Below are 22,968 nucleotides of genomic sequence, written 5' to 3'. Positions count from 1 at the left end.
TATTACGATGCTTTTGGTTATTCCAAATGTCTCACACATATTCTCTCGGTCATCTTTGCATCGATGCAGAAAGTAAGTAAATATAATTCCCACATTATAGGTAAAGGACTGGCTGAGAGGCCAACTGAAAAGTTAATGACCGAAGAGAGATTTCAGTCAGGGATTTTCCAGGACCCTCACTCTCTCAGCCACTACATTTGTGCACTAGATTGCTATTTAACCATCTGGCCCTGCCCTAAAGGCAAGGAAATTCTTCCCGACACATGAGAAACACTTCCAGCTAAATGTGGAACACTGGGCAGAATGGACTGAAGTGAATGGAAACAATAGAAAATCCTGATGTGAGGACGCATTGCTGACGGCAGATTTCACTGCACCTTAATGAAAGCTCCAGTCCAGTCTGAAATGTGCAGACACACATGTGACCAGGACTAGAGCCCATTCCATGGCAACAGCACAGAACTGTTTCCCTGCCTGGCTTGATTTCTCCAGCTACTGAAATTCACTAGGATTGCCACACTGCAGTAGATAAGGTGGTCTCTGGCTCAGCCAGGAGCTCAGGTTGGTGGTGGTGGGGGATTTTGCCTGGCTCTGTGTGGTCCCATTCATTACTCAAGCTGCCAACTCACTAAAACAAATGTAACCCTTCACCTGCAGACACTATTCCTTTTTGGCCTGCTTTTATGATGCCCCATCGGTCACTTCACACACCACAGAATTGTTGATTGTTGTTGTTTTAAATTTATTAGCAAAAAAAAAAGGAATATACAAAGTCTTCCAGAAAGAGAGGCACTTGATCAGACCCTTTCTCTTGACAGATCCTGCGCCTGCTTCTGCTCCAATGTTCCCTTTGCAGCTGGGACTCAAAAGGATTTACAACCTCCGACTAAAAAACAAGCTTGACAAAATTAGAAGAGTTTAAAGCAAGATAATCCCACAAAGAAGGGAATAATCTGCTGCCCCCTACAGGCTGGTCACGGTTTTAAGCTTTCGTTCATGAAAGAAACGGTGGGGAGGGCGTTGGCTGGAAGTTTCCTTCCTGGCAAAGTAGCTCAGCAAGGACTGAGCATTTTTCTGGGCTGCGTCGTCTTCAGTGTCATCCCTGTAGAGAGGAAGGTAAAAGATAGGGGGAAATTAGGGATCTGGGTACAGCATTGTTCCTCCGCTGGCAAGCTATGCTCAACTTCTACTCCTCGAGAGTTGCGCCCACTTATCTTGGATTCAGACTTCTTCCACCTGCTACAACCACTGACCTTCGCTGCCTTCCAAGAGCCGAGATAGAAAACAGGTGCCCTGGCAGGCAGCCCTTCTTCCCTAAACAGAGACAGTACCGGATTCCTGCCCCACCTATCCAGGGGAAAGTTAACTGGATGCCCCTCAAACTCCTGCGGCATTTGGCATGACTGCCAAGGTCAGCCTGAGATGGGAGGCAGCGGAGAAGCTGCCAACTCCCTGGACTCAAGCGGAGGAGCGGCTCCCTGGATTGAGCTGGGTTCCAGAAACCTGTGGATATCGGGGAAGGCAGCCACAATCATCTTTGGGCATCAGCAATTTAGCAACTCTGTGCAGCACTCTGCACAGCCCACATAACCACAGAGCAAGGCACAGAGGAGTTAGCAGAGCAAACTGCTAATGAATTTAAGGGAAAGGGTCTCACAAACACTCAGCAGGCCCATTCAGCTCCAACGATTGCCCTCCCCAGTGCCACTATTTAAAAAGCATCCTGGACTGCCAATCCACTATCTTCCTATATAATATTTGTGTAGGGAAGTCATCGTGCTGCATCATATGTGCAAAACCATCGGAAGGAATCTCTCACATGCCCTTATCTGCAGCAGCAGCAGCAGCGGCTGTTTCCTCCTATGCTCCACAGTTTCCTCAAGCTCCCTTCTGAAGGTACATCTACCAGTCCAAGATCCATCCAACAGTTCTTCCGTCTCCACTTACCAGCAAACGGGCACAGCTTTGCTCTCCAAGATGACCTGAGCTGTACTCCAGCTGAACCGTACAAACTGTGGGTAGCCAAAGACAGGGTCCAGATTTTGGGTGAGCCACTCTTTAGTCTTGGGATCTGGGCCGGGGAAGGGGTAGAGAGATTAGAGGATGGATGGCCAAGAATCCTGGCATATTAGTGCTCAGTGTTACCCCTACTTCTAAGACTGAGCCGTAGCCTGGAAAACAGTGGATGGGAAACATGACACAATAGGGGTTTGCAAACCTCCTAAGTACTGTCTCCACCCACTCTGCTGCTTTCTTGGTGCGTAATATCTTAGAGGTAATTTTACACATGTACACACACAGACACCCCCCTTTTATTTCTAACTTAATGCAAGGCCATGGCATTCTGTCCTAGAGGTTAACCCAAGCACAAGAGCCAATAAGGTCCTACTCACCCTAAGAGAGGGGAGATGGGAGGTATAGACTCTATACCATACTACAGAGGGTCTAGGACAGCTAATGGCATCTAGTGAGGGCCGGGAAAAGTCCGCATTGTTGCCAAGTAAACTAAATGTGTAATTCAAAGATGAGAATGGGGAAGAACATTCACAAATAGTAAATGTGGGTCTTGGTCACTGCCAAAGTAATGACTTGGCTTCTTCATTTGAATGAAGCACTGCACTCTTTGTGTGTCTCCATAGAAACGCAAGAGCCAAAGGTCCATCTTGCCTTCCCTTTTCTTTCCCACATTAAGGCAACAGCCCTCTTCCAGTGTTATCCGCAGCAGCTGACATATTGCCTTACAACCTGGAGTTTGCCTATTTCAATCCTATATGGCTCATAGTTAAGACGTTATCAAGGTGCGACACCTTATTCAGAAAAACAGCACCGTCCATGTGCAAGAAAGAATGGAAGAAGGCAGCTTGGGGGCACCCCCAAGTACAAACAATATCTGGGGGGGGGGAGAGAAACCTAACGGGGAGTGAGGGGAACCAGAAACAGATGCGTGAGAACTGAAAATGATCAATGGACACAAACTGCTGACTGTTGTGGGAACAGGGGGATAGAAAACCAGGGAGGAAAAAGGGCGAATGGGAGTATCCTGCCAAAGGGCCTGGCCAGCTGGCACCCTTGACATTTTGTTGCAGGTCCTTCCGATTTTGACTCCCCTCTCATCCATGTGTTCACCTTCTTTTAAAGCCACCTAAGCTAGAGGCCACTACATCTTGTGGTGGCAAATTCATGTGGCTGGTTCTGTGCCCAAGCTGAGGAGAAATACTGGGATTACCATTAGGATAGCCAGAGCCATAATCCAAGTCCGCATCTTCCAGATCCTCCAAGAACCTCCAGTTCTTTACCACCCGGTCCCTCGCCACCTACAGAAAATGAGAGATAACCAACATCGGAATTGCCTTCCTGCATCATTCCCATCTATGCCCTGATCCATCTAGCCTAGTGGTCTCTAATAGTAGCCAGCCCCCGTCCTAATGAATGATGGCAATAGTCACCCCCCTATTGTTTGGCCCCAGCATCCAGTAGTCTGCTCCAGCACATGAAAGCTTATTTAGCTGTATCACGGTGGAAGCGGTTAGAGCTTCACAGTTTAATCGTACATCTCTCCAGATACCAGAGTGTGTAGTGAGCCAGGAAACAAAGAGATCCTATGTCTTGCATTCACCTTGGCACAGATGCTGGCTGCACTGACAACAGGGAAGAGGGAGTCTGCTTTTGGTTTCACTGTAACCTCCAGGTCTGGGAAGTGCTGCTTGAGTTTCTCCTGGTACTTCTCTGCTGGTCCCACAGTATCCACAAAGACCTGAAGGAGGGAGGAACCACAAAGCACTGAAGAGGTGGGATTTCTTGCCGCTTCCTACAGGTGTGGGATGCTGCTGAGCTGGCTCACCTTTGCAACCTGCACTCCAGAGTCCAACGCCCTCTGGATTAATCCAATGGCCGTATCATGCGAAAGCGCGTTCAGGTTGTACTTAGCTCTGCATGGGAAAGGAAGCTATGTTGTTCACTCACAAACAAAACCTTGGCTCTGAGGCCCAAACGTCATAAAAGTTGAAAAAGGTGTGTGTGGAGACCGCACCCTGGACCGGCTTATGTCACTACCAGCCAGAGCAGAAAGATGTCTCCCCCAGTACATTACCAATAGAACAGCTTCCCTGTCCACACAGCAAACAGGAGTTCAAATCTCACATAGTGTTAAGAGTGCTGTGTGCCACAGCCAGTTAACACAGCAAGCAACGTCACACAGCAGTAAGCATGGTTCTCAATGATGAGCGGGCATGAAGGACGAAAGCAGCTCAGGGGGAGAGACACGGCCTCCCTTCTCTGAAAGAGGCCTGTCCAACTTTTCTGGCCTCGTGAGAGGCCTCGTGTTTCCAATCCCCTTCTCCTTGCTCTGTCCTCTCTAGCCTGCAGCCACTACAAAACACATCCAGTGCCAGCAGCACTTTTTCATTTGCCAGGTCTAAGTGATTTTATTGAAAACTGTGATTTTTCTGACCTGATTTTATTGCTGCAGTTGTGTTTGGCTACTGTGGCTTTAATTATAGTTAGCCACCTTTGGAAACACGTATGCATTAGAAAGGAAGGGTATTAATCTTTACAACAAGTGCACAAATAAACAAACCACAATGATTCCAGGCAGAGAGGCGATCTTGGGAGAAATACTGCCACCCATTCAAAGCTGTGGTTCTAGTACAGGGGCACAGAACCTGCGGCCTTCCAGGTGTGGCTAAACTACAAATCGCACCACCCCTGGTCACTCTTGCTGGGACTGATGGAAGGTGGAGCCCAGCAACATCAGGGTGGAGGGGGGAAGAGGTTCCCCAACCCTGTTGCAGAGGCTTCTTCATCTAATATTGTCCCCAATCTGCTTACCGTCTCTGCATGCTGGTGGAGATGAAATTGGGCGAGAGGATGTGCAGGACCCACCCAACAAAATCCTTTGCTGCACCCAGTTTCTCAAAGAGCTGTTCCCGCTGGGCCTCTGTCAGAGTCTTGGAATCTGTGAAGGGAAAGCAAGCAAAGAGGGGAGGACACAAACTCAAAAAATGACATGACCTAGGCTGAATACAAGCTGGGCAGTACTTTGACAGCTGTTAGGGGATGCCCCTTTTCATCCAGATCCCATTTCCTGCCACACCAGCATTACATCACAGTTCCAGTCAGGCACGCTTTTCATTTTTTTTACCTGCTACCTTCAGGGCCTCTAGGTCTCCCTGCCGATCCACAGGACAGTAACAGATTCCATAAACCATGGGACCTGGGGAGAAAGCAGAAGCCAATGAAAGCTACTCTTTCAAGACTCAGAGCTCCATCTACCGATACAATACTGCAGGTGTTTTTTATAACAACATTGTCATGTGAGAAATGCCCTGAACTGGCAATGTTAAGTATAGTTATAATTTCAGCCCCAGGACAAAATTGCTCCCACAATAAGGAATTCTCCACAAAAGACTCCCCTCCAGCCACCATCACAGGACATTATTCTATTTGAAGGGTGGGGAAGTTCTGTTCGGCAGCAGGGGTGGGGGGGAGTAAAAAGCAGTTGTGGGACTGAACAAGCCTATTGGCACAGAACTGGAACAAGGTTATTTGCAAATCAGGACTGGATTAATTGTCAGTTCTACAAGAGTCATCGTGGTGTAGCGTCCGACTAGAGCCTGGAAGACCAAGGTTGAAATGCCCACTCAGTCACTATCTCTCAGCCTATACTACCTCACAGGGTTGTTGTGAGGATAAAATGGGAAGAGGATCATGTACGCCACTTTTAGCTCCTTGGAGGAAAGCTGCAACACACGCGAATATTAAGGATCAGCCAGTGATTCGGCCCTCCCCTTCTGATGCTTTTAGGCAGTGCTTTTTCGGGGGTACGCAGGGGTACGCATACCCCTAAACGTTTTGTGAATCTGTTTGAACTCATTGAGGGACAGTATTTCAATATGAGTAAGAAAATGAGAGTACCCCTAAACATTTTTTAAAAGAAAAAAGCACTGCTTTTAGAACTCGATTCCTCGCTGGAGCTAAAAGCACCCCAAGGATTCCTCGCTCTCGCCGGTATCACCCTCAGGCACGTACCCAGCACCGGACCCCGGCCTGCTTCATCGATGCCCAGGCTGCAAGGTTCGCTCCGGCAAGCGGCGGGCACCGTGGAGTCCAGCAAACAATTCACGGAGTTGTCCCGCTCGAAAGCGCTCAGGTCCATTTTCGCGCGTCCTCGGCAAGCGCCGTGAAAACTCGGCACAGGAAACGAAAGGGAAGGGAAACCCAGAGAGTGCGCGGCTTGCTGGGTAATGTAGTTCGTTCGCAGAACAGATCAGACTTGCGCACCAACTTCTCTTAACAGCATCGTGGGGAATCCCATCTGGTTGTAAATCAGGACAGTAAAAGTAGCGGGGAGGAATAGTCAAGACTCCTGGTTTCGAAAGGGCTTCATTGCAGTTTAGGCACAACATCTGTCCCTGTTGGATCACGTCTGATGAATGTATGGGACTGCTAAACAGAGCCAGGTATTACTATGCTCTGACTAGTTAGCACCCAGCTGATGCTACAGTGTTCCCTGAGATCCTTATTGAACTTGGGATTTTCTTCATACTAAAAAGCATTTGTTCGGGCGCTCATCTATGTCCGCTCTATGAGCATATATACTGTATGTTACACACTAACAGCGTAAAGCTATGGTTGGACTTCAGGTGGATTGCATAACGCTGCCCTTCCCCCCCCCCCGGCAAAGCTCCTGCGCATTTACATGTGTGCAAAAGGCAGGCATCGAGCAGGCGATTCACCAGCTGCACGCCTACCTGCTGGTCTTGCAGCTGATAAACGGGAGCGTGTTTTCCACGAGCAGCGTGTGTGTACGCAGCAACTGTGTATGAAGACCGCGAGTGGGCTTGCCATCTTTTGTCTCTGGCAGGAGTCGGGACGTGAGGGACAAACATCCAGCAAGGGGTGATAAAAAGATTGACCTGTTGAACGTTTGCCTGCCGCCGTGCAGTTGTTTAAAAACACAGGAGCAAAGAAAGAAAGCCAGCAAGCGTCCTTTTGGTGGAGTTGTTCGCCGCATTACAATCAGAATCGCATTTTGGAGCGGAATGTCTTTGGTTCCCAATTCAATTCCCTCCTCCTGAGTCCAAAGGGAGAAAAGGCGGGGCAGGGGGGTAGGTGGGACCCGCGCGCGCACATGTTACCATTGTGAGTCGAATCCGGATTACACCGCCCCCTCCTGCACCTTTGCCCCGCCCCCTCCCAGCACGCTGCACATAAAACCCGGCAGCCGCTGCGGCTTGTTCTGCTGGTGTCACGCCTCCTCCTGACTTCGAGAAGCGCTCGGCTTAGCTTTGGGACGGTAGTGCGCGGACCAGGAGGTACGGAGGGAGCGAGCGAGGGGTGGGCGCCTCGCGGGCATTTCTGGAGCTTTTGCAGCGCTTGTGCATGGAGACAAATGCGGGCGCGTTGCTCGGGGTTTGCAATTCGAGCCTGGCGAGGCCTGCTATGGGGTGGGGGCCTGCAGCGCTTTCTCTCCCCTCCAGCCTAGCAGGTTCGAAGGGTCGTCATTTTCTGGGGTCTAAATGTGGAGGCGAAGCCCTTCTGGAGGCTTGCAATCCGTGCATCTTCCTCGTGTCTTCCAAAGGCGTAATATTGGGGAGGCCCGGGGGGCATCTGCATTGGAATAAAGTGGGCTGGAAGCTGCGCTGCTCCTTGGTTCTCCTCTAGTCCTCTTGCCCCAAAGCAGAGAGGAGGCGGTGTGAATGCTGCCCATTGTGTCCTCGGCAATCGAGTCATAGGGATCTCCTTTGTGTTCTGAGCGGTACAGGGAGGGGGCTGGAAGCAGTACGGCTGCCTTGCATTGTCACTGGAATTCAACTCTAGGGGTCGATCTTGGCTTCCTCTAACTCTCCTCCTTCCCCCGCCCCCAACCCTGGAAAGCGGTGAGGCTTTCCAGTCTCTTCTCAGCTTGCATAGCGCTCCTAGTCTACTCGAGTGAAAATTCGTGAAATGGAGCCAGTGACTAAGTGCTCTTGCTTTAAAAATTGGGTCATGGAAACTGCTTTTTAAACAGCCCTTTAGTGTGGATAGAGGTGACGACAGTGCAATAAGTTTAAGCTCTAATTCTTACTAGAGGGGGGAACTAGACAAATGGAGTGAGATCTTTGTGCTTTTGTTTCAAGTAGTGTATGTAGCAGCGGGAAGATGTATTGTTTGCAGAACTTGCACAGAAGTAAACCTACCAAGTAGTGCTTCTAGGATGTTCTCACCTGTGCCGAGGTAACAATGCCTCTAAATTTCAGTCGGTTACCATTTTTTTGGTTCCTAAAAACGATAAGCTGTCCACAATATCAAATATACAGTATATGAAAAATGCAGTTAAAAACACTGGAAGATGAGCAACGGACAGTTTTAAAAATGGTTTTGTAAGGTTTGGGTAAATATAAAGGTTTTAAGCATGATTATGAAATAATAGATTGTTGGAGCATGCCTTACCTAAAGTGTAATGAATGCCACCATTTTTGCCATTGTGGAGGTTGTTCTATTGTCCTAGCTAATGTTAATATACGAGGTAAAGAAGTCACACACAGTTTTCAAGCAAAGACTGACCCAGAGAAGCAAATCAAAGTGTGCTTTTGACATGCTGCATATGGCTTTATGCTGGGACATTTTATCACTCCAATAGGCACCTGTATTCAGCTTGGGGTGGAAAAATACCTCCCGCCACTGTCCGTTTTTTGTTTAAGAATTAAAGAATCAAATATATGGTAATATAAGTCCCACATAACTTTTAGCCGCTTTCTTCAGTTTTTGCTTGAACTGTAATCTTCTCCTGTCACATGTCTTTCGGACATCCCATCATCCCAAGTTACTTTGGAAGTCAGCCTGGCATAGAAAACTATCCCAACTGCCTGCACTAGTAGCAAGAGATCCTTATTAAGCAAACAATGGCTTGGCATTGTCCTTATACACAACTCCACTCATTCTAAGCCAAAGACACTAATCACCAAATTCAAGGCTGGGTACCCATACTGTAACATCTTATGCTTGGCCCAGGAAACGCTGAGAAAGCCTTTTAGCTTCTGCAAAAACTCTTGTTTTGTCTTACCACCACCACCACATGCAAGACAAGACTGTAGCAGAGGTAGTGTAACTTTTTTTCATATGTGGTGGACATGTAAAAAAGTTAAAGAATATTGGGAAATGACTTATGATAAGTTGAAAATATTGTTTAAAGCAACATTCCCAAAAAGACCAGAGGCCTTTCTGTCAGGAATAGTTCAGACTGAAGTTTCCAGCTGTCAGAAAAAATGATTTATGTATGCAACAACGGCTTGAGTTTTATTAGCTCAGAGATGGAAGGTGAGGGAGGTCCCAAGTAAGGAGGACTAGCAACTTAAGATGATAGAATTTGCAGAACTAGCAGGTTTAACATCTAGAATAGGAGAGCAAGAAGAGAATCTATTTAAAGAGTGACCCATGAGTGACCTTTCCTTTCTCCTCTGTCACATACCACCAGAACAATGGCAAATGTATGCACTAGTTCAAAATGCACTGTATTCTGCTGGCTTCACTCCAGAAACTAGCAAGCAGTGTTTGTGATGTCCGGAGCAGCAGACCATCATCACATAGTTAATTCACTGTCATTAACCATAGCCTGCTCATGTTTGCCAAAGCATTTTGTAATAGGGCTATCTTCCTAAACGTGGAGCTTACTGGTAAGTGTGCCACCCAACAGCTACCAGCTCCTTATCAGGAAGGTATTATGTTGCCCAGTTTGTGTTTGGGGCACACTTCTGGAAGGGAAGTATTTGTCAGCCAGAGCTGCCATAGGGCCCTTCAGCTACCAAGTGGAACATGGTGGGTGAGAGTCATGGGCTAACGTAGCAGATGCATCTCTCCCCCACCCCGTATCTCCAGCAACAGATGGCACCAGCTTTTCTGTACTTGACCAGGCCCTGGCCGATGCCTCAGTATCTGAAGAGCCTTTCAGTGGATGAACATTACTTTAATGGCTCTGTTCAGACACCATGAATAAACCCAGGGCTAGGGAACTTGTGACTCTCCAGTGTCTCCCATCATCCCCTGAGTATTGGTTGTGTTGGGTGAAGTTTATCTTTCTGAAGTCAGAATACCAATTGTGGCCTTTTTGAAGATTCAGCAGTTGGCTTATTAAATTGTGCAGGAGTAAGTAGCCAAGCAGGCTCTGGCAGGAACAATATGAAGCTTGGAATAGTAAGATGCAAACATTTCATCTCCTTTCTGCCATGCATTCAGCATAATAAAAGGGCACTTGTCTTCTGATGAATTTGAATTGTAAACTACTTTGGGAGTCAGTCTTACCTTGCAAGTGGGATATAAGTATGTTCAGCTTCTATTGGTTGCAGAGACAGCACCAAGAATATAGTGAGCTGACCCAAATTACAATGCTAGGAGAATGAGCTATTTATCTGCTCCTGAAGCCTTTTCCCTTTCTTTCTCTGCTAGAGCTGGTTTTAGATAGTTTTCCACAGTGGTGGCAGCTTGCTTCTACCTGAGCCAGAGAATACTTAATTAAGTACTACTTAATTAATAGATTAGTGCCTATCCTTATCTGTCACCATTGTAGTTATGAATGACAGAGACTTAATCTCCTGGTTATGTTGTCAAGTATCTGTTGCGTTTGCTTCCAGATTTGGCCTTTCATAACCTAGTATTAAACTTCATGTTCATACATGCAGCTTCTTGAAAGGAACTCAGGTTTGATTCTATACATGCTACATCTAAATGCCAGGGTTGTTGGTTTTTATGCCAAAAAGCAGCCGGAGCTTTGAAGTAGTTATGAAATATTGAGGCTTCGCTTATGCAAAAAGGGGCCAAACCCAAATTGGCAAGGTTTAACATGAAGGGGGTGTAATGGGGCAAATTCTTTATAAAGAGAGCCTCTTATGGGGTGGGGGTGGAGACAGGGCTGGCCCCACACAGGAGGCAAGGTGAAGCCACCATCTTGGGTGGTGGAAGCCCCTGAGGGGGTGCCTCGGTGGGTGCCCCACTGACAGAAAATCAGAGCTGATTTCCAGCAGGATTCTAGAGCCAAGCAATAAGCAGTGTTCAAAAGTACTGTACACAGCGTACTACCACCTCATGTTTTTATGTAATGGATTAGTGAAACTGCTTGTCGAGTTCCAAGGCGATAGTGCACATGGTAATTGAAATGCATTGAAGGTGGTAAAATTTCAATTAGCCAAGAAGTTGTCTGGGAGCACTTGCTCACGCCTAGCTAAAACGGAATGAGGCTAATAAAATATCCTGCTGAACCAAGAGGCCACTGACTCAAACCGCCTGCAGTCTTCCTCAAAGGAATGAGGGTGCAAGACTCCCTGATCTTGCATTCCTCAGGGGTTGCCTTGAGTCACTCTCCACAGTTGTAATCCTTTACAACTCATGTGACTGGGGCTCTGTACAGCACTATGCAGAACTGGAAGAAGCTTATTGTTCCCTCTGAAGTGCATCTTAATTTTTGGGGGCACTACAAAAGGTGGGCTTGATGTTGGGGAAGAGTTGTAAGCAAAAACAGAGCTGCCTTGTTTAAAATCCTTCAGAAGGCAAGAAAATGCCTGTCCTGGGATATGTACTCAGTAGCAGACCTCTTACTTCAGAGGCTCAATTTGGTTGCCTACCTAAGTCTTTACACTGTTTGATATTTCAGAAAGAAATGGCTTCCGGTAAAGCTCATATTGGTAAGCCAGTTCCAGACTTCCAGGCCACAGCAGTAGTGGATGGAGCCATTAAGGAAATAAAGTTGTCAGACTACAAAGGTAAGAGACAGTACCACTTTCAGTTGTTTTAAACAACATTTTCAGTGAGTCTTAATGTCGTAAGGTGCCTTAAGCTCATGAATATGCAGGACATAAATACCCTAGTTAAAGTTTCCCAGACCCACCTTGATAAGAGAGGCTGGGTATGGATCACTTAAGAACTATTTTCCTGCTATGCGGCAGTGGAGCACAAAAGCGCCAAGAAAGAGGATCTTACATTCTCCATCAAGAGGTAATCACAGTCCCCAGGCACTGAATCAGATTGCTGGGGGGATCATGGTGTGTAGTGCAAATACTATATTTTGTTAGCAGGCGCAGATAATGGACCATGGGTTTGCCATATCCCAGTGATGGGCAACCTTTTGAGTTTGGTGTGTCAGAATTCGCCAAAAAACCGATCATAACTCGGGTGGTGTGTCACTTCGAGAAAAAAACCATAATTTCACAATACTGTATTTATAGTTTAAATAACAAAAATCTATAATTGTAATATATAACTGTATTTAATAAACCAAAAACTAATTATTTAACCAAACCAAAAACCCCTTATTTATCACAAAGTGCCCAGAGTTGTTGAGCTTTTTGGGGGGAGCTGCTGACCAAAGTTTTGGAGGTTTTTTTGGGGGGGGTGCAAAAGTTGGTTTGCTTTTTTGGAGGGGATGCCCCAAAGCTGCTGCGCTTTTTTGGGGGGGAAAGAGAACAGAAATAAATACGAATAATACCTTCGTTGGAACTAACACGCAGCACCGACATAGTCTGCCAAAGTGCCCAAAAAAACAGCACAGAACGGGTTAAAAAACCAATCTCTGGCTACCAGCAACAACAACAAAAAAAATGGATCCAGGTTTTAACAGTGGAGACAAGCTGTAGGAGGAGCTGGAGAACAAAAGGGGGGGCAACAACAACTGCGTGAATGGGCCGATGGGGCGCGTGCCAGCAGTGAGGGCTCTGCGTGTCATAGGTTCGCCATCACTGCCATATCCCAAAGGAAGGATGAATGTTATCGTGGTCAAGGCATGACATTCATTTTGAGTACATTGTGCTGATGCCTTCAGGTGTTGTCTCCTTCCCTAAACTTCAGATAGTAGCCAGGCAAGGTTTATGGCTCAAAGTATTCTGCTGCTGATGGCTTTTCCTCTCTCTACACAGGCAAATATGTGGTTCTCTTCTTCTACCCCCTGGATTTCACCTTCGTCTGTCCCACAGAGATCATAGCTTTCAGTGATCGAGTTGAGGAGTTCCGCAAGATCAACTGTGAGGTTATTGCTGCCTCTGTTGACTCTCAGTTCACCCATTTGGCCTGGTGAGTCTCCTGGTGTTCAGGATCTAGCACAAGGTCTCCATCCATGCTAGAAAGTACTGTGAAGGCTTATGGTTGTGTTGCCTGCTTAGCTGTAGGAAACTGAGTGACAGGAATAACAGCACATCCCTATTTTTTGTGTTGCTTGGGAAGAGGGTTAGAATTGACACATCATTAAGAATGTTCTAGGGATCTGACACTGGGAGGGAGCCAAGCAGAAGTTAACTGACAGAAGGGTGTGGAGGTTCCCCACCAGCCTTATCTAGCCAAACCTGGCTGCTGTTAGTTTTATCAGCCACCTCAGTAGACTTAACTGCAGTTGTGTTCAGAGTTGATTTGAGCTCCTAAATAGGTGTAAAGAACATTTCACTCTTCTGTGGGTCAGAGAATCCGACTATATCTAATTGGAGAATATCTCCAGTTTGCCTTCAGAATTAGGTTTCTGGTGAGGAAGAAGATGCTTGCCCAGTTTTTAGACCCAGTTTTGGTCTGGGAGCCCCATGTCAAGTTTGGAACAAAAAGCTAGGGACAATCTATTCCATGTGAAATATTTGGTTCAACCATTTCTAAATAGTAAATGGCTAGAGTAGTAGCTTGCAGATGTTCAAGATGGGAGGGTGGGAGATATGGGGCCCTCCAGTTGTTGGACTCCCAACTCCCATCAGCCCTTGCCCACCATAGCCAATGATTAGGGTTGAGGTGGGCATTGGTTCACAGGTTCTCTACCTCTGCTCTAAATGATATTGTAGATGTTAATGGCCATTTCCCTGCAGGATCAATACAGCAAGAAAGGAAGGGGGCTTGGGATCTGCAAATATTCCGCTTGTGGCGGACATCAACCACAATATTTGCAAGGACTATGGAGTGCTCAAGGAGGAGGATGGCATTGCATACAGGTATGGAGATCTTGAGGTCTAACCTTAATTCTAGGTGACGGTTCAAAGGGCCTGTGGCCTCAACATGGCTGACTCAAGTACCACTTAGCTCCTCTCTCCAGTGTTGCAACACAGGGGTAGCTAACCTGGGAGTCTCCAGGTGTTACTGAACTAGAGCTGCCAGCTGCAGCCAGCATGGCTAATGGTCAGGAATGATGGAAGCTGCAAAATTCAGCAGCATCTGGAGAACAACAGATTAGTTCCGCCTGCTCTTAAGTCCTGTGATCTGTTGAAGAGGTTAGTCATCCCTGATGCTGCTGGACTGTTCAATCCTTTGTTCATCAGCTTGGTCCCACCCATCAAGTCCATGTACGTAATCCAAATGGTAATAACCTGGCTGGAATATAAAAAGCTATTAACACTAGCTAGGTCCTAGAACCCTGGGCCTTGGATTTATGGGCTTGGACTTCAGAGAATTAGTAGCTGTAGCTGGAACTTAAATTGAGTCTGTCTCTGCTTTTGCCCCAACCTCTTTTAGTTGATCTCTCTTAATTTGGAGTAAGGTATCTGCATAGGCATAGATTCAGAATTCCCCCACACTTAACTTTGACCCTGGTACTGCTGATGAAGGCAGTAAAAGCGCCACATAGATTCCAGGAGCTTCCAATACTGGGTAGAATTCCCCTTGTTTGCTCTTGTCCTGTCTCTCTACTAAGGCTACATACACACCATACCTTTTAAAGCACCTTCTCCAAAGAACCCTGGCAATTGTAGCTTGCCCCTCACCGAACTACAGTTCCTTGTACCATTAAACTATAGTTCCCAGGATTCTTTGGGGGAAGGCATGTGCTTTAAACGCATCTTAGGCTTCATATATATTGTAAATGGTTCCCATTCTCTTTTAAAGTCTCCATTGTCCTTTTCATGTTAGTTTTGCCAGTTCTGCATATTCCATAAGTTTTCCTTGCATTGTTCTTTTATTGGTATTTCTTCTGTCTTCCAAGCTTGTGCTAATATAATTCTTGCTGCTGTTGTTGCATACATAATTTCCAATTTTCCTTTTTTTTATATCTTGATCTAAAATTCCTAGGAGGAATGCTTCTGGTTTTTTTAACAAAAGTCTTTTTAAACATTTTTTCCAATTCATTATATATCATTTCCCAATAATTTCTAATCTTTTTGCATTCCCACCACATACGATAAAATGTGCCGTCTTTTTCTTTACATTTCCAACAAGTTTTTGATCCCCCCCCCTTTTTTTTTACATTTTAGCTACTTTCTCTGGTGTAATATACCATCTATATATAATTTTCATGTAATTCTCTTTCAATAAGATACAATCTGTAAATTTTATATGAAGAGACAACATAAAGAACTGGACTCATTGGCAGGATTTGAGTAAACAATCACAATTGTATATAATAATAATAATAATAATAATAATAAGATTATTGGGAAATTTTGGGGGAAACAATACGCAGGGGGAACAATATGTAAATAAAACAAAATGGGAGTATGAGGGAAGTCAGGGGAGGGGGTAGGAAAATATGAAAAACTGAGAAATATTGTTAGAGCAGTGTTTCTCAACCTTTTTTGGGCCACAGCACACTTGTTCCGTGAAAAAAATCACGAGGCACACCACCATTAAAAAAGTTTAAAAAATTAACTCTGTGCCGCCCTATATTATAATTATGACTGTAAGAAACACTTGCCAAATATTGCTTTCCGGCGGGTCAGCGCTGTGTATTGGCGGCCGTCAGGCTCGTTTGCACTGAGCTTTGGGATAGAGGAGGAGAAATATTGCTTTCCGGCGGGTCAGTGTTGGTCATTGGCGGCCGCCAGGTACGTGACAATGCAAATCGCCCTTCTCGTCACCGCACGTCGCGGCACACCAGTGTGCCGCGGAACAGCGGTTGAGAAACGCTGTGTTAGAGGATGTATATACGTGGGGGAAAACCAATAAAAATATTTAAAAAAATAAGTGCATCTTAGGCTGTGTACACACCGTACAAGCTTGAATCCTCTCATTTATATGTGTGTGTGTATGCACGCACACACATTCTTAATTGCCCTTCTTTCTCCCCCCTCCCCACAACTCTCCAGAGGCCTGTTCATAATTGATGACAAAGGCATCCTGCGTCAGATCACAGTGAATGACCTACCTGTGGGGCGTTCTGTGGATGAGACACTTCGCCTGGTACAGGCTTTCCAGTTCACAGACCAGCATGGTGAAGGTAAGGGGTGGGGATTGGGATAATAGAGCTAACACAGAAGGGTGGTTCCAGTATTGCTTTAGCAATTGTGGCTGTTACCTCTTCATGGGCCAAGCAAGGGCCTATCTCTGTCCATGGACAGTGCATAACAGCTTCCAAAACACCTTTGTAGCAAATGGTGTCATATATGAAGTTGGGAGGATGTACTGCTAGCAACATTTCTTAGAGCCTTCCATAGTGCAGTTGATGCCATATCCTGTCATGCCCACCATCTTCAGCATCACAGAAGTGTGGCCTGGTGCAAAGTAGACCCAAGACAACTTTATGCAGCTCTTAATAACGCAAGAGCCCTGCTGGTTCAGTCCATTCACCCATCTAGTCCGGCATCCTGTTCCCACAGTGGCCAGCCAGATGCCCATGGGAAGCCTGCAAGCACTCACTTCACTTGTGAGTCCCAGAAAGTGGTACGTGGAGATATACTGCCTCCAGCATAGCCATATAGGGAAGCTTTTAATGTTTAACAGACCGTTGTATTTTAATATTTTGTTGGAAGCCGCCCAGAGTGGTTGGGGAAACCCAGCCAGATGGGCGGGGTATAAATAAATTATTATTTATTAGCCAGTGACAGCTGTCCTCCTGAACATATGCAAACACACTAGTCTCCTGTTATGGACCATGAAACCCCAAAAGGAGCATACTGGGATGGGAGAAGCTGTAGCATTTCCCCCCCTCTCCTGTGCCTTTTCTTTTTAAAAGAAAAACGGTGTGCGTATTCACTATGTTGTTACAAAATTTAAAAATTCCTTCAGTAGCACCTTAAAGACCAACTAAGTTTTCTTCAGTGTATCTGAAGAAGTGTGCATGCACACAAAAGCTCATACCAAAATAAAAACTCAGTTGGTCTTTAAGGTGCTACTGAAGGAATTTTTAAATTTTGTTTCGACTCAGACCAACACGGCTACCTACCTGTAACTAGAACTATGTTGTTACAGTAAGTGCCACTTTTAACATTTGGAAGAAAATGTGCTGGTACTGCATACCCTTGAGTATCTCCAGGAAAAAAAGGCACTGCTCCAATCTAGATTGTGCTTGTTGGTGGAGTAAGTTCTGACTTTTTAATATGTGATGTCTCCAAAGCTTCCTTCTGGGGGTACCTTGTAGCCCTATGTGCTTTGAGTGCTGTTTGACATATTCTAACCCCACACTTCTGTACATTTTGCTACAGTGTGCCCAGCTGGCTGGCAACCTGGCGGCGACACCATCAAGCCCACAGTGAAGGACAGCAAGGCCTTCTTCGCCAAGCAGCAGTAGAGGCGTCTTGCTGAACAAATCTGGTCTAATGTGAAGGGATTATTCATACTGAATCTTTCCCGTTGAGATCTCCAGAAGAAACTCTTTGGGGAGAGCTGGGCTACAAAAGCCTCTCCCATGAGTAGTAGTTCATAGAAGTAGCTTGAATGTAATTTTTTGAGTAGGGCATCTTTATGTTCATGCTTCAATAAAAGTGGAGATTAAAATAAGCTTCAGTGGTAATGTCTGTTGCTGCTGAAGATAATTTGGAACGAGCAAATGACAAGGATCAAAAGTGGAGAATGTGAGCTTGGACTTGCAAAGAGATTTCTTTCCTGCCTTTGGAAGGATATACTTTTACTAAATGGGTTTGCATTGGGGTTTGATTACTATGCCCACCCTTTGGTTTTATGTGCAAAATGTTGTTGTTTAGACGTGTCCGACCCCATGGGCCATAGCACGCCAGGCACTTGAACCCCCAAGTCCCTGTAGAGGTAACATTCCACAGGCACCTTGAAGTTAAGAGATGTAGACAGGGTGTTATAAATGGCTTGTCCAAGAAAACAGAAAAAGCAAGCCTGCAGTTTTAGTATGTCTGTGCTGTCAGGGTGTACATAAGAGCCTGAGATCAAGCACTTTTCAAACTTATTTCCTTGGTTGGGACCTTTTTTCGAAGACAGGCTGAGATCTGATACAGATGTTGCATGGGTGGTTTGTAACAATGGTTGCTGCCATCTGAAGTAGGAAGGGGTGGGTGCTCAGCATCCTGGCTGACAGAGGACTTTATTGCTTTTGAGGAAATTAACAAGTTCAGTCAACTGGATCCTAACAGTCCTGTAAATACAACAAGAGTTTACTTTTGTGCAATGGAGTGTTCCTGCCTCTCCTTCCCTCTGCAGTCCCATAAAAATCTGTTCCTTTGGTTGTAGGGCTCTTTGAATAATCCTGAATATGTTATTTTTTGGTAGCAGAAATCAGCCTTGCCTATGAACAGAGGAACAAAGTAATTATCTTAAGGTTCTGAGGATGACATTCAAAGCGAGAAGCATTAGCTTGCTGTAGGCTTTCCGCAGCTGGAATGAAAAGCAGAGAGCATCAAAGGCCTGGTGTGAGTTGGAATTATGTAAGCTTTAGATAGCTAGAAACAGAATCTCCTAGGTATTAGCTGAGACCTTTTGCAAGGAATGCAGTGGCCTTCCTAAGAAGCTGAACAAACCTCTGGCATAACAAAGTAGCTGCCTGGATCAGCACTTGGTTCCTGAATCATTACCCAGATTCAAGATTATGGATTTACTCTGATGACAGGTTGAATGGATAAAATCTTGCTGCAGAAGAAAAAGGACTGATTAGCAAGTATAATCAGGATCATTATCTTCCTATATTGTAGTGATATCGAGGCCTAAACAAGCCCCCACCACCACCTCATTCACACTGCTGATTTTGTGCTTCTGAAGAGTTAGTCCTAAAGCACCTAGAGAATTCCAGGGTTACAGTGGTGAAGCTGGTTATGCAGATTGCATGAGTGACACTAGTCTCAAGAAATACGATTCGTTCACATATTTACACCTGAATTTAGGAAGTCCCGATCTTACAGCATGGTTATCTCAAGTGGGGCTTGTTCCCCACAGCAGTGCAGCACTGGAGTCCAAGGCATCTCCAGCAGCTTCCCGCCAGTTAGCCAAAATGGTTCAGCCTCTTTCTCATTCCAAGCCATCTCCAAGGGCCGCAAACGTTTCCTGTGCCATCGCACTCCGTTACTCTGGCAGCCTTCCTCGCAATGGATGTAATTTAGGTGAATATGTAGAAGAATTAAAACAGACCTGGCTGTATGGTGCAATGGACACTGCTAGTTCTCAATCGCTCTGAGATCTTAATTTCTCTTAAAGCCCACAATGGGCAGTTTTACTATCAAACAATTGTGCAACGAGGTGTTGCAAATGTGTTTGTTGAAAATGTTTGCATGCTGCTTTGGAATAGTGATGGTTGTTGGGTTAACTAAGCCAGGTGGTTGCTCCAGACTGCCTGTTCATAATTTTCCATCTATTGTCCTTCAAATGTTGCTCCCCACATCAAGCCTAGCTACCAGTAATTCTGGCTGGTGATGGTATTGGGAGTCCAACAACATTTGAAGATTTCTTATCCCTCACATAAGATGCTGGCAGCACTTTTAAGGGTTATATGGAAATTGTCGTTCTTATATCAGAGGCATAGCTGCCTGTGTAGGCACTGGTAAGTTTAGACTTCAGGTGGCAGTTTCCATGCTTAATTCATGGGACAGCGTTTGTTTCTAATACTGAAGTGTCATACATCTGCCAGTAGAGGATGCTGTAACTTCATGGAACATTCTGATTCCAAACGTTGAGTGCCCAAGCCTTGAATACAACATTGGAAGGCATGGCGTCCGACTGCTGAACCATATTCCACCACCGTTATCCAATTCTATGTTTTCTGCTAGACTTCATACGAAAAAGGACCTCTAAACAGTGCTTTGTAATCTGTCTTCCCATATGGTGAGTATCAAGCACAGAAAGCAATTTCATAATACCACAGACAGGGCTCTCTTGCACAGCAAGGTATAATGTATACCTTATAAGTATACCTCTGACTTCTGTCAAACTTCCTGCTACTCTTACTAGGTGGGTGTGCTGTTTGCTGTTGAACTAGTGCTCTCCACTTTGTAATATTGAAACTGGCACCCAGAATAACTTACGGTAATCTTCATGCTCTTGAAGCTGTTTCACCCTTGCCAGAGCATAAACCACGGGAATATTCATGTTTTAAGTGCCTGTTTTGAGATTAGGGTAGAAAAAAATGCATCAGATACATGATGATACAACCATCTGATGTGCTAAAGTGTATTTGTTACCCAGCCCTGATTTAATTCTGGGTCCTTTGGTTTAGGAAAAAATGTCACTTAGAGCATGACTGTAGCATAATCTGGACAGAGGAGCGTGTGAAATGGAGGAGTGCGCATCGGGAGATATGATGGGCTACCATCCTCTGTGCAAACACGGTCTCTCTGTGGATTTTCTCCCCTTGAATGTGATAGTAGAACCCAAAAATCTGAATATCAGATCCACAATATGGGGGACTTTTGCTGGCTGCTATATTTCTTAACCCTGCATCTCTTCCTTACTGTGAGTACTTTCCAAATGGTTGGGTGCCCTCCATCTAGTCTCACCTATACTTCCAACTTATCTGTGCTCCAGTTTATCTCACAAGACCTCTTGGTGATATAATAGGTCAGAATGTTGATGCCCATCTGGATCAGTATTATCTTAAACCAAAGAATCATAATATTGTAGAGTTGGAAGGAACTCCAAATATTATTTAGTCCAGTGCACTAGTAATGGCTCTCTAAGGGGAGGGGGGGACCCCTTTTCACCCATCCCTCATGGGTAATCTTCCAGAGCCTGCATACCAGTGGTGAGCATGGCTAGATGCAAAAGTGGGCAATGGATGCCAGTCTGTACAGTGGGTTACATTCCAGCCACACACAAGTGAGAGGTTTCTACACACACCTCTCTCCATTGTTCTTCCAGTAAAGCAGGAGCAAATAATAATCATTTTATTATTTATACCCCATCCATATGACTGGGTTTCCCCAGCCACTCTGGGTGGCTTACAGAATGTATAAAATATAATAAAGCATCAAACATAAAGAAACTTGCTATTTATCAGCTGAAGGACACATTCAAGCCAGGGAAAAAACACTTGGGAAGAGGGTCAAGGGCCAAACAGAATAGCCTGGAGGGCTGCATTGGGTCCCCCAACCTGAGTGGCTTCTTTGCTGCTCAAGGATTTCAGGTAGGTGTCCTTCCCAGCCCTACCTGAAGGTGCCAGGGGTTAAGCTAGGGATTTTCAGAATGCAAAGCAGATGTGCTAAAACTGAGCCCATCCCTAAAATACTTGCATAGTCAGCACTGGTGGTTCCTAATAAGAGGTATTGGATATGGTTACCTGTTTTTGGTCCACGGAGGAGAACAGACTCTTGGGTGGGGAAGAATGAATATGACTGCAGTTGTGTGGTTATGGTGTTGGACCTACCTAGGAGTGAGGAGACCAGAGTTCAACTCCCAACTCAGTCATACTGTCAGAGGCAGGTGCTGACATTTGCAAATGGGGAGAGTACTATTGCACTCTGGTTGGCCTAGGTGGGAAAAAGATGCTGGATCAGGTGGGCCAGTGGCTGGAGCCAGCAGGTGGTTCTTATGTTTATGATGTTTGCTGGGTGGCCAGCCAGCCTCTCAGTCTAACCTAGCTCACATGGCGGCTGTAAGAATTAAATGGAGAGCTGGAGACTTGTGTATACCACCTTAAGCTCCTTGCAGGAAAGGTGGGATATAAATAAATCTGGCAGAGGCAGATCACTATGAAGGATGAGTTGCCATAGTGAAGGCAAAAGTAGGCTAATGGTTGCGCCAGCAGAGAGCGCCACTGGGCACCTCAGGAGCACCGAGGCTGTTTTAAACAGAAAGACGTAACAGCTCAGATATTTGCACTGCAGGACAAGGCTGAACAGCTCCCCTGGGTGAACCTGACACAGCTCTGCAAATTCTCAGACAGTCTTGGCACACACTAGGTTCACCCAGGAGAGGGTTTGGTTTGCATACATCTCTTCATTTGTATTATTGTGGCGTAACTTTTATTGGGGCTCGAAAAACAGCTCTTTCTCGTCCAAAACTTATGCATTGTACTCATCCTGGTTGGAATGGTTTTCCGCTTCACACATCCCACTGCTTAGGCTTTACAAGACAGCATGAATGTGCCCCTGCTGAAGCTAGAATGAGAAGTCACAACTCTTTCCTTCCCACACCCACCTACACAACATGAAAGACTCTGAAACTTAGAGTGGGCCAGATAGATGGTTTAGTGAAATTCCTACCCTCTAAGCAGGCTACCCTACCCCCTAAGAAAATGCCCAACAGTTATCTGTCTAAAATACTTATTGGAAGCCCTTAGAGGAGGAAAATTCCTCATCTTTCTATGCAACTTTTTAACTTTCATTATTGAATAGCTTTTCCTTTTGAATACCTCCCCCCAACAAAACACAAAGTTTATTGTGCACGTACTTACTTGTGGTTTAAACTCATTGGTCACCTTATCTAATCCTTGGAGCACAGAGTGACTAATGGTCCACATGTATAACAGTTGAGATTTCTCCTTGCTGAATTTAATCTGCCTGCCTGATTTGTCAATTATTGGGTGGTTTGTTTTTAAAATGTTTTAGCTTATCCTTTGAATGCTATGTATTTCCTGCCAATTCTTTTATCATCTGCAAATTTGGCAAGCATAACTGACCGCTCACTCATCCAAATAATTAATGAATATATTAAATGCTGGCTTCCAACCAAGCAAATGCTGATTTTCTTCAGTCCTCATTCCAAAAGCCTTCTTAGGAGTATATAAAGTTAAATAGTGGATTTGGTGAAAAGCCTTGGAAGTCCCTATTACCAACTGAGTTCTCGCTACTAAACTATCATATCAAAAACAGAAAACAAATTGGTGCTGTAGTTGTCTTTTATAAAGGCAAGTTGCTTATGAAGTTTTCTCTCTAA

The 22,968-nt window shown here is 45.4% G+C and overlaps 2 protein-coding genes and 1 long non-coding RNA gene across 4 annotated transcripts in view; 1 reads left to right on the top strand and 2 right to left on the bottom strand.

Moving 5' to 3' along the window:
* Positions 1–721: 721 nt before the first annotated feature.
* On the bottom strand, positions 722–6,192 carry RNASEH2A (ribonuclease H2 subunit A). Its single transcript, XM_035104921.3, has 8 exons — positions 6,028–6,192; positions 5,141–5,212; positions 4,828–4,954; positions 3,842–3,929; positions 3,617–3,754; positions 3,227–3,314; positions 1,948–2,071; positions 722–1,102 (listed from the first exon to the last, which is right to left on the bottom strand). The coding sequence occupies exons 1-8, from the start codon at positions 6,152–6,154 to the stop codon at positions 964–966; spliced, it is 903 nt and encodes a 300-aa protein (XP_034960812.2). The 5' UTR covers positions 6,155–6,192; the 3' UTR covers positions 722–963.
* Positions 6,193–7,251: 1,059 nt separating this feature from the next.
* PRDX2 (peroxiredoxin 2) lies at positions 7,252–17,640 on the top strand. Its single transcript, XM_035104923.3, has 6 exons — positions 7,252–7,313; positions 11,624–11,732; positions 12,882–13,035; positions 13,806–13,928; positions 16,011–16,141; positions 17,346–17,640. The coding sequence occupies exons 2-6, from the start codon at positions 11,630–11,632 to the stop codon at positions 17,429–17,431; spliced, it is 597 nt and encodes a 198-aa protein (XP_034960814.2). The 5' UTR covers positions 7,252–7,313; positions 11,624–11,629; the 3' UTR covers positions 17,432–17,640.
* A 534-nt stretch (positions 17,641–18,174) lies between these two features.
* LOC132591738 (uncharacterized) overlaps positions 18,175–22,968 on the bottom strand; it is a 51,589-nt gene continuing 46,795 nt past the window's right edge. The window contains exons 2-3 of one of the 2 annotated variants that reach the window (XR_015948077.1): positions 20,121–20,195; positions 18,175–18,394 (exon numbers count right to left, since the gene is read on the bottom strand). This is a non-coding gene — a long non-coding RNA (uncharacterized LOC132591738). Of the gene's footprint in view, positions 18,395–18,976; positions 20,196–22,968 lie in introns of those variants that run through there. The other variant, XR_015948076.1, reaches the window with a different exon arrangement.

This window comes from Zootoca vivipara, chromosome 2 (genome assembly GCF_965207765.1).
Source record: "Zootoca vivipara chromosome 2, rZooViv2.hap1.1, whole genome shotgun sequence".
Classification (NCBI taxonomy): domain Eukaryota; kingdom Metazoa; phylum Chordata; class Lepidosauria; order Squamata; family Lacertidae; genus Zootoca; species Zootoca vivipara.
Note: the sequence above shows the minus strand (reverse complement) of the source record. Positions and strands in the feature narration are given on the sequence as shown.

Excerpts from the sequence above, each read along its gene's own strand:
- PRDX2 (XM_035104923.3), top strand. The coding sequence starts at position 11,630 with ATGGCTTCCGGTAAAGCTCATATTGGTAAGCCAGTTCCAGACTTCCAG. Across the intron at positions 13,036-13,805 it reads CAGTTCACCCATTTGGCCTG|GATCAATACAGCAAGAAAGG; the intron begins GTGAGTCTCCTG and ends ATTTCCCTGCAG. Across the intron at positions 16,142-17,345 it reads CACAGACCAGCATGGTGAAG|TGTGCCCAGCTGGCTGGCAA; the intron begins GTAAGGGGTGGG and ends ATTTTGCTACAG.
- RNASEH2A (XM_035104921.3), bottom strand. The coding sequence starts at position 6,154 with ATGGACCTGAGCGCTTTCGAGCGGGACAACTCCGTGAATTGTTTGCTG. Across the intron at positions 3,930-4,827 it reads TCCACCAGCATGCAGAGACG|AGCTAAGTACAACCTGAACG; the intron begins GTAAGCAGATTG and ends TTTCCCATGCAG. Across the intron at positions 3,755-3,841 it reads CTGGAGTGCAGGTTGCAAAG|GTCTTTGTGGATACTGTGGG; the intron begins GTGAGCCAGCTC and ends TCCCTCCTTCAG.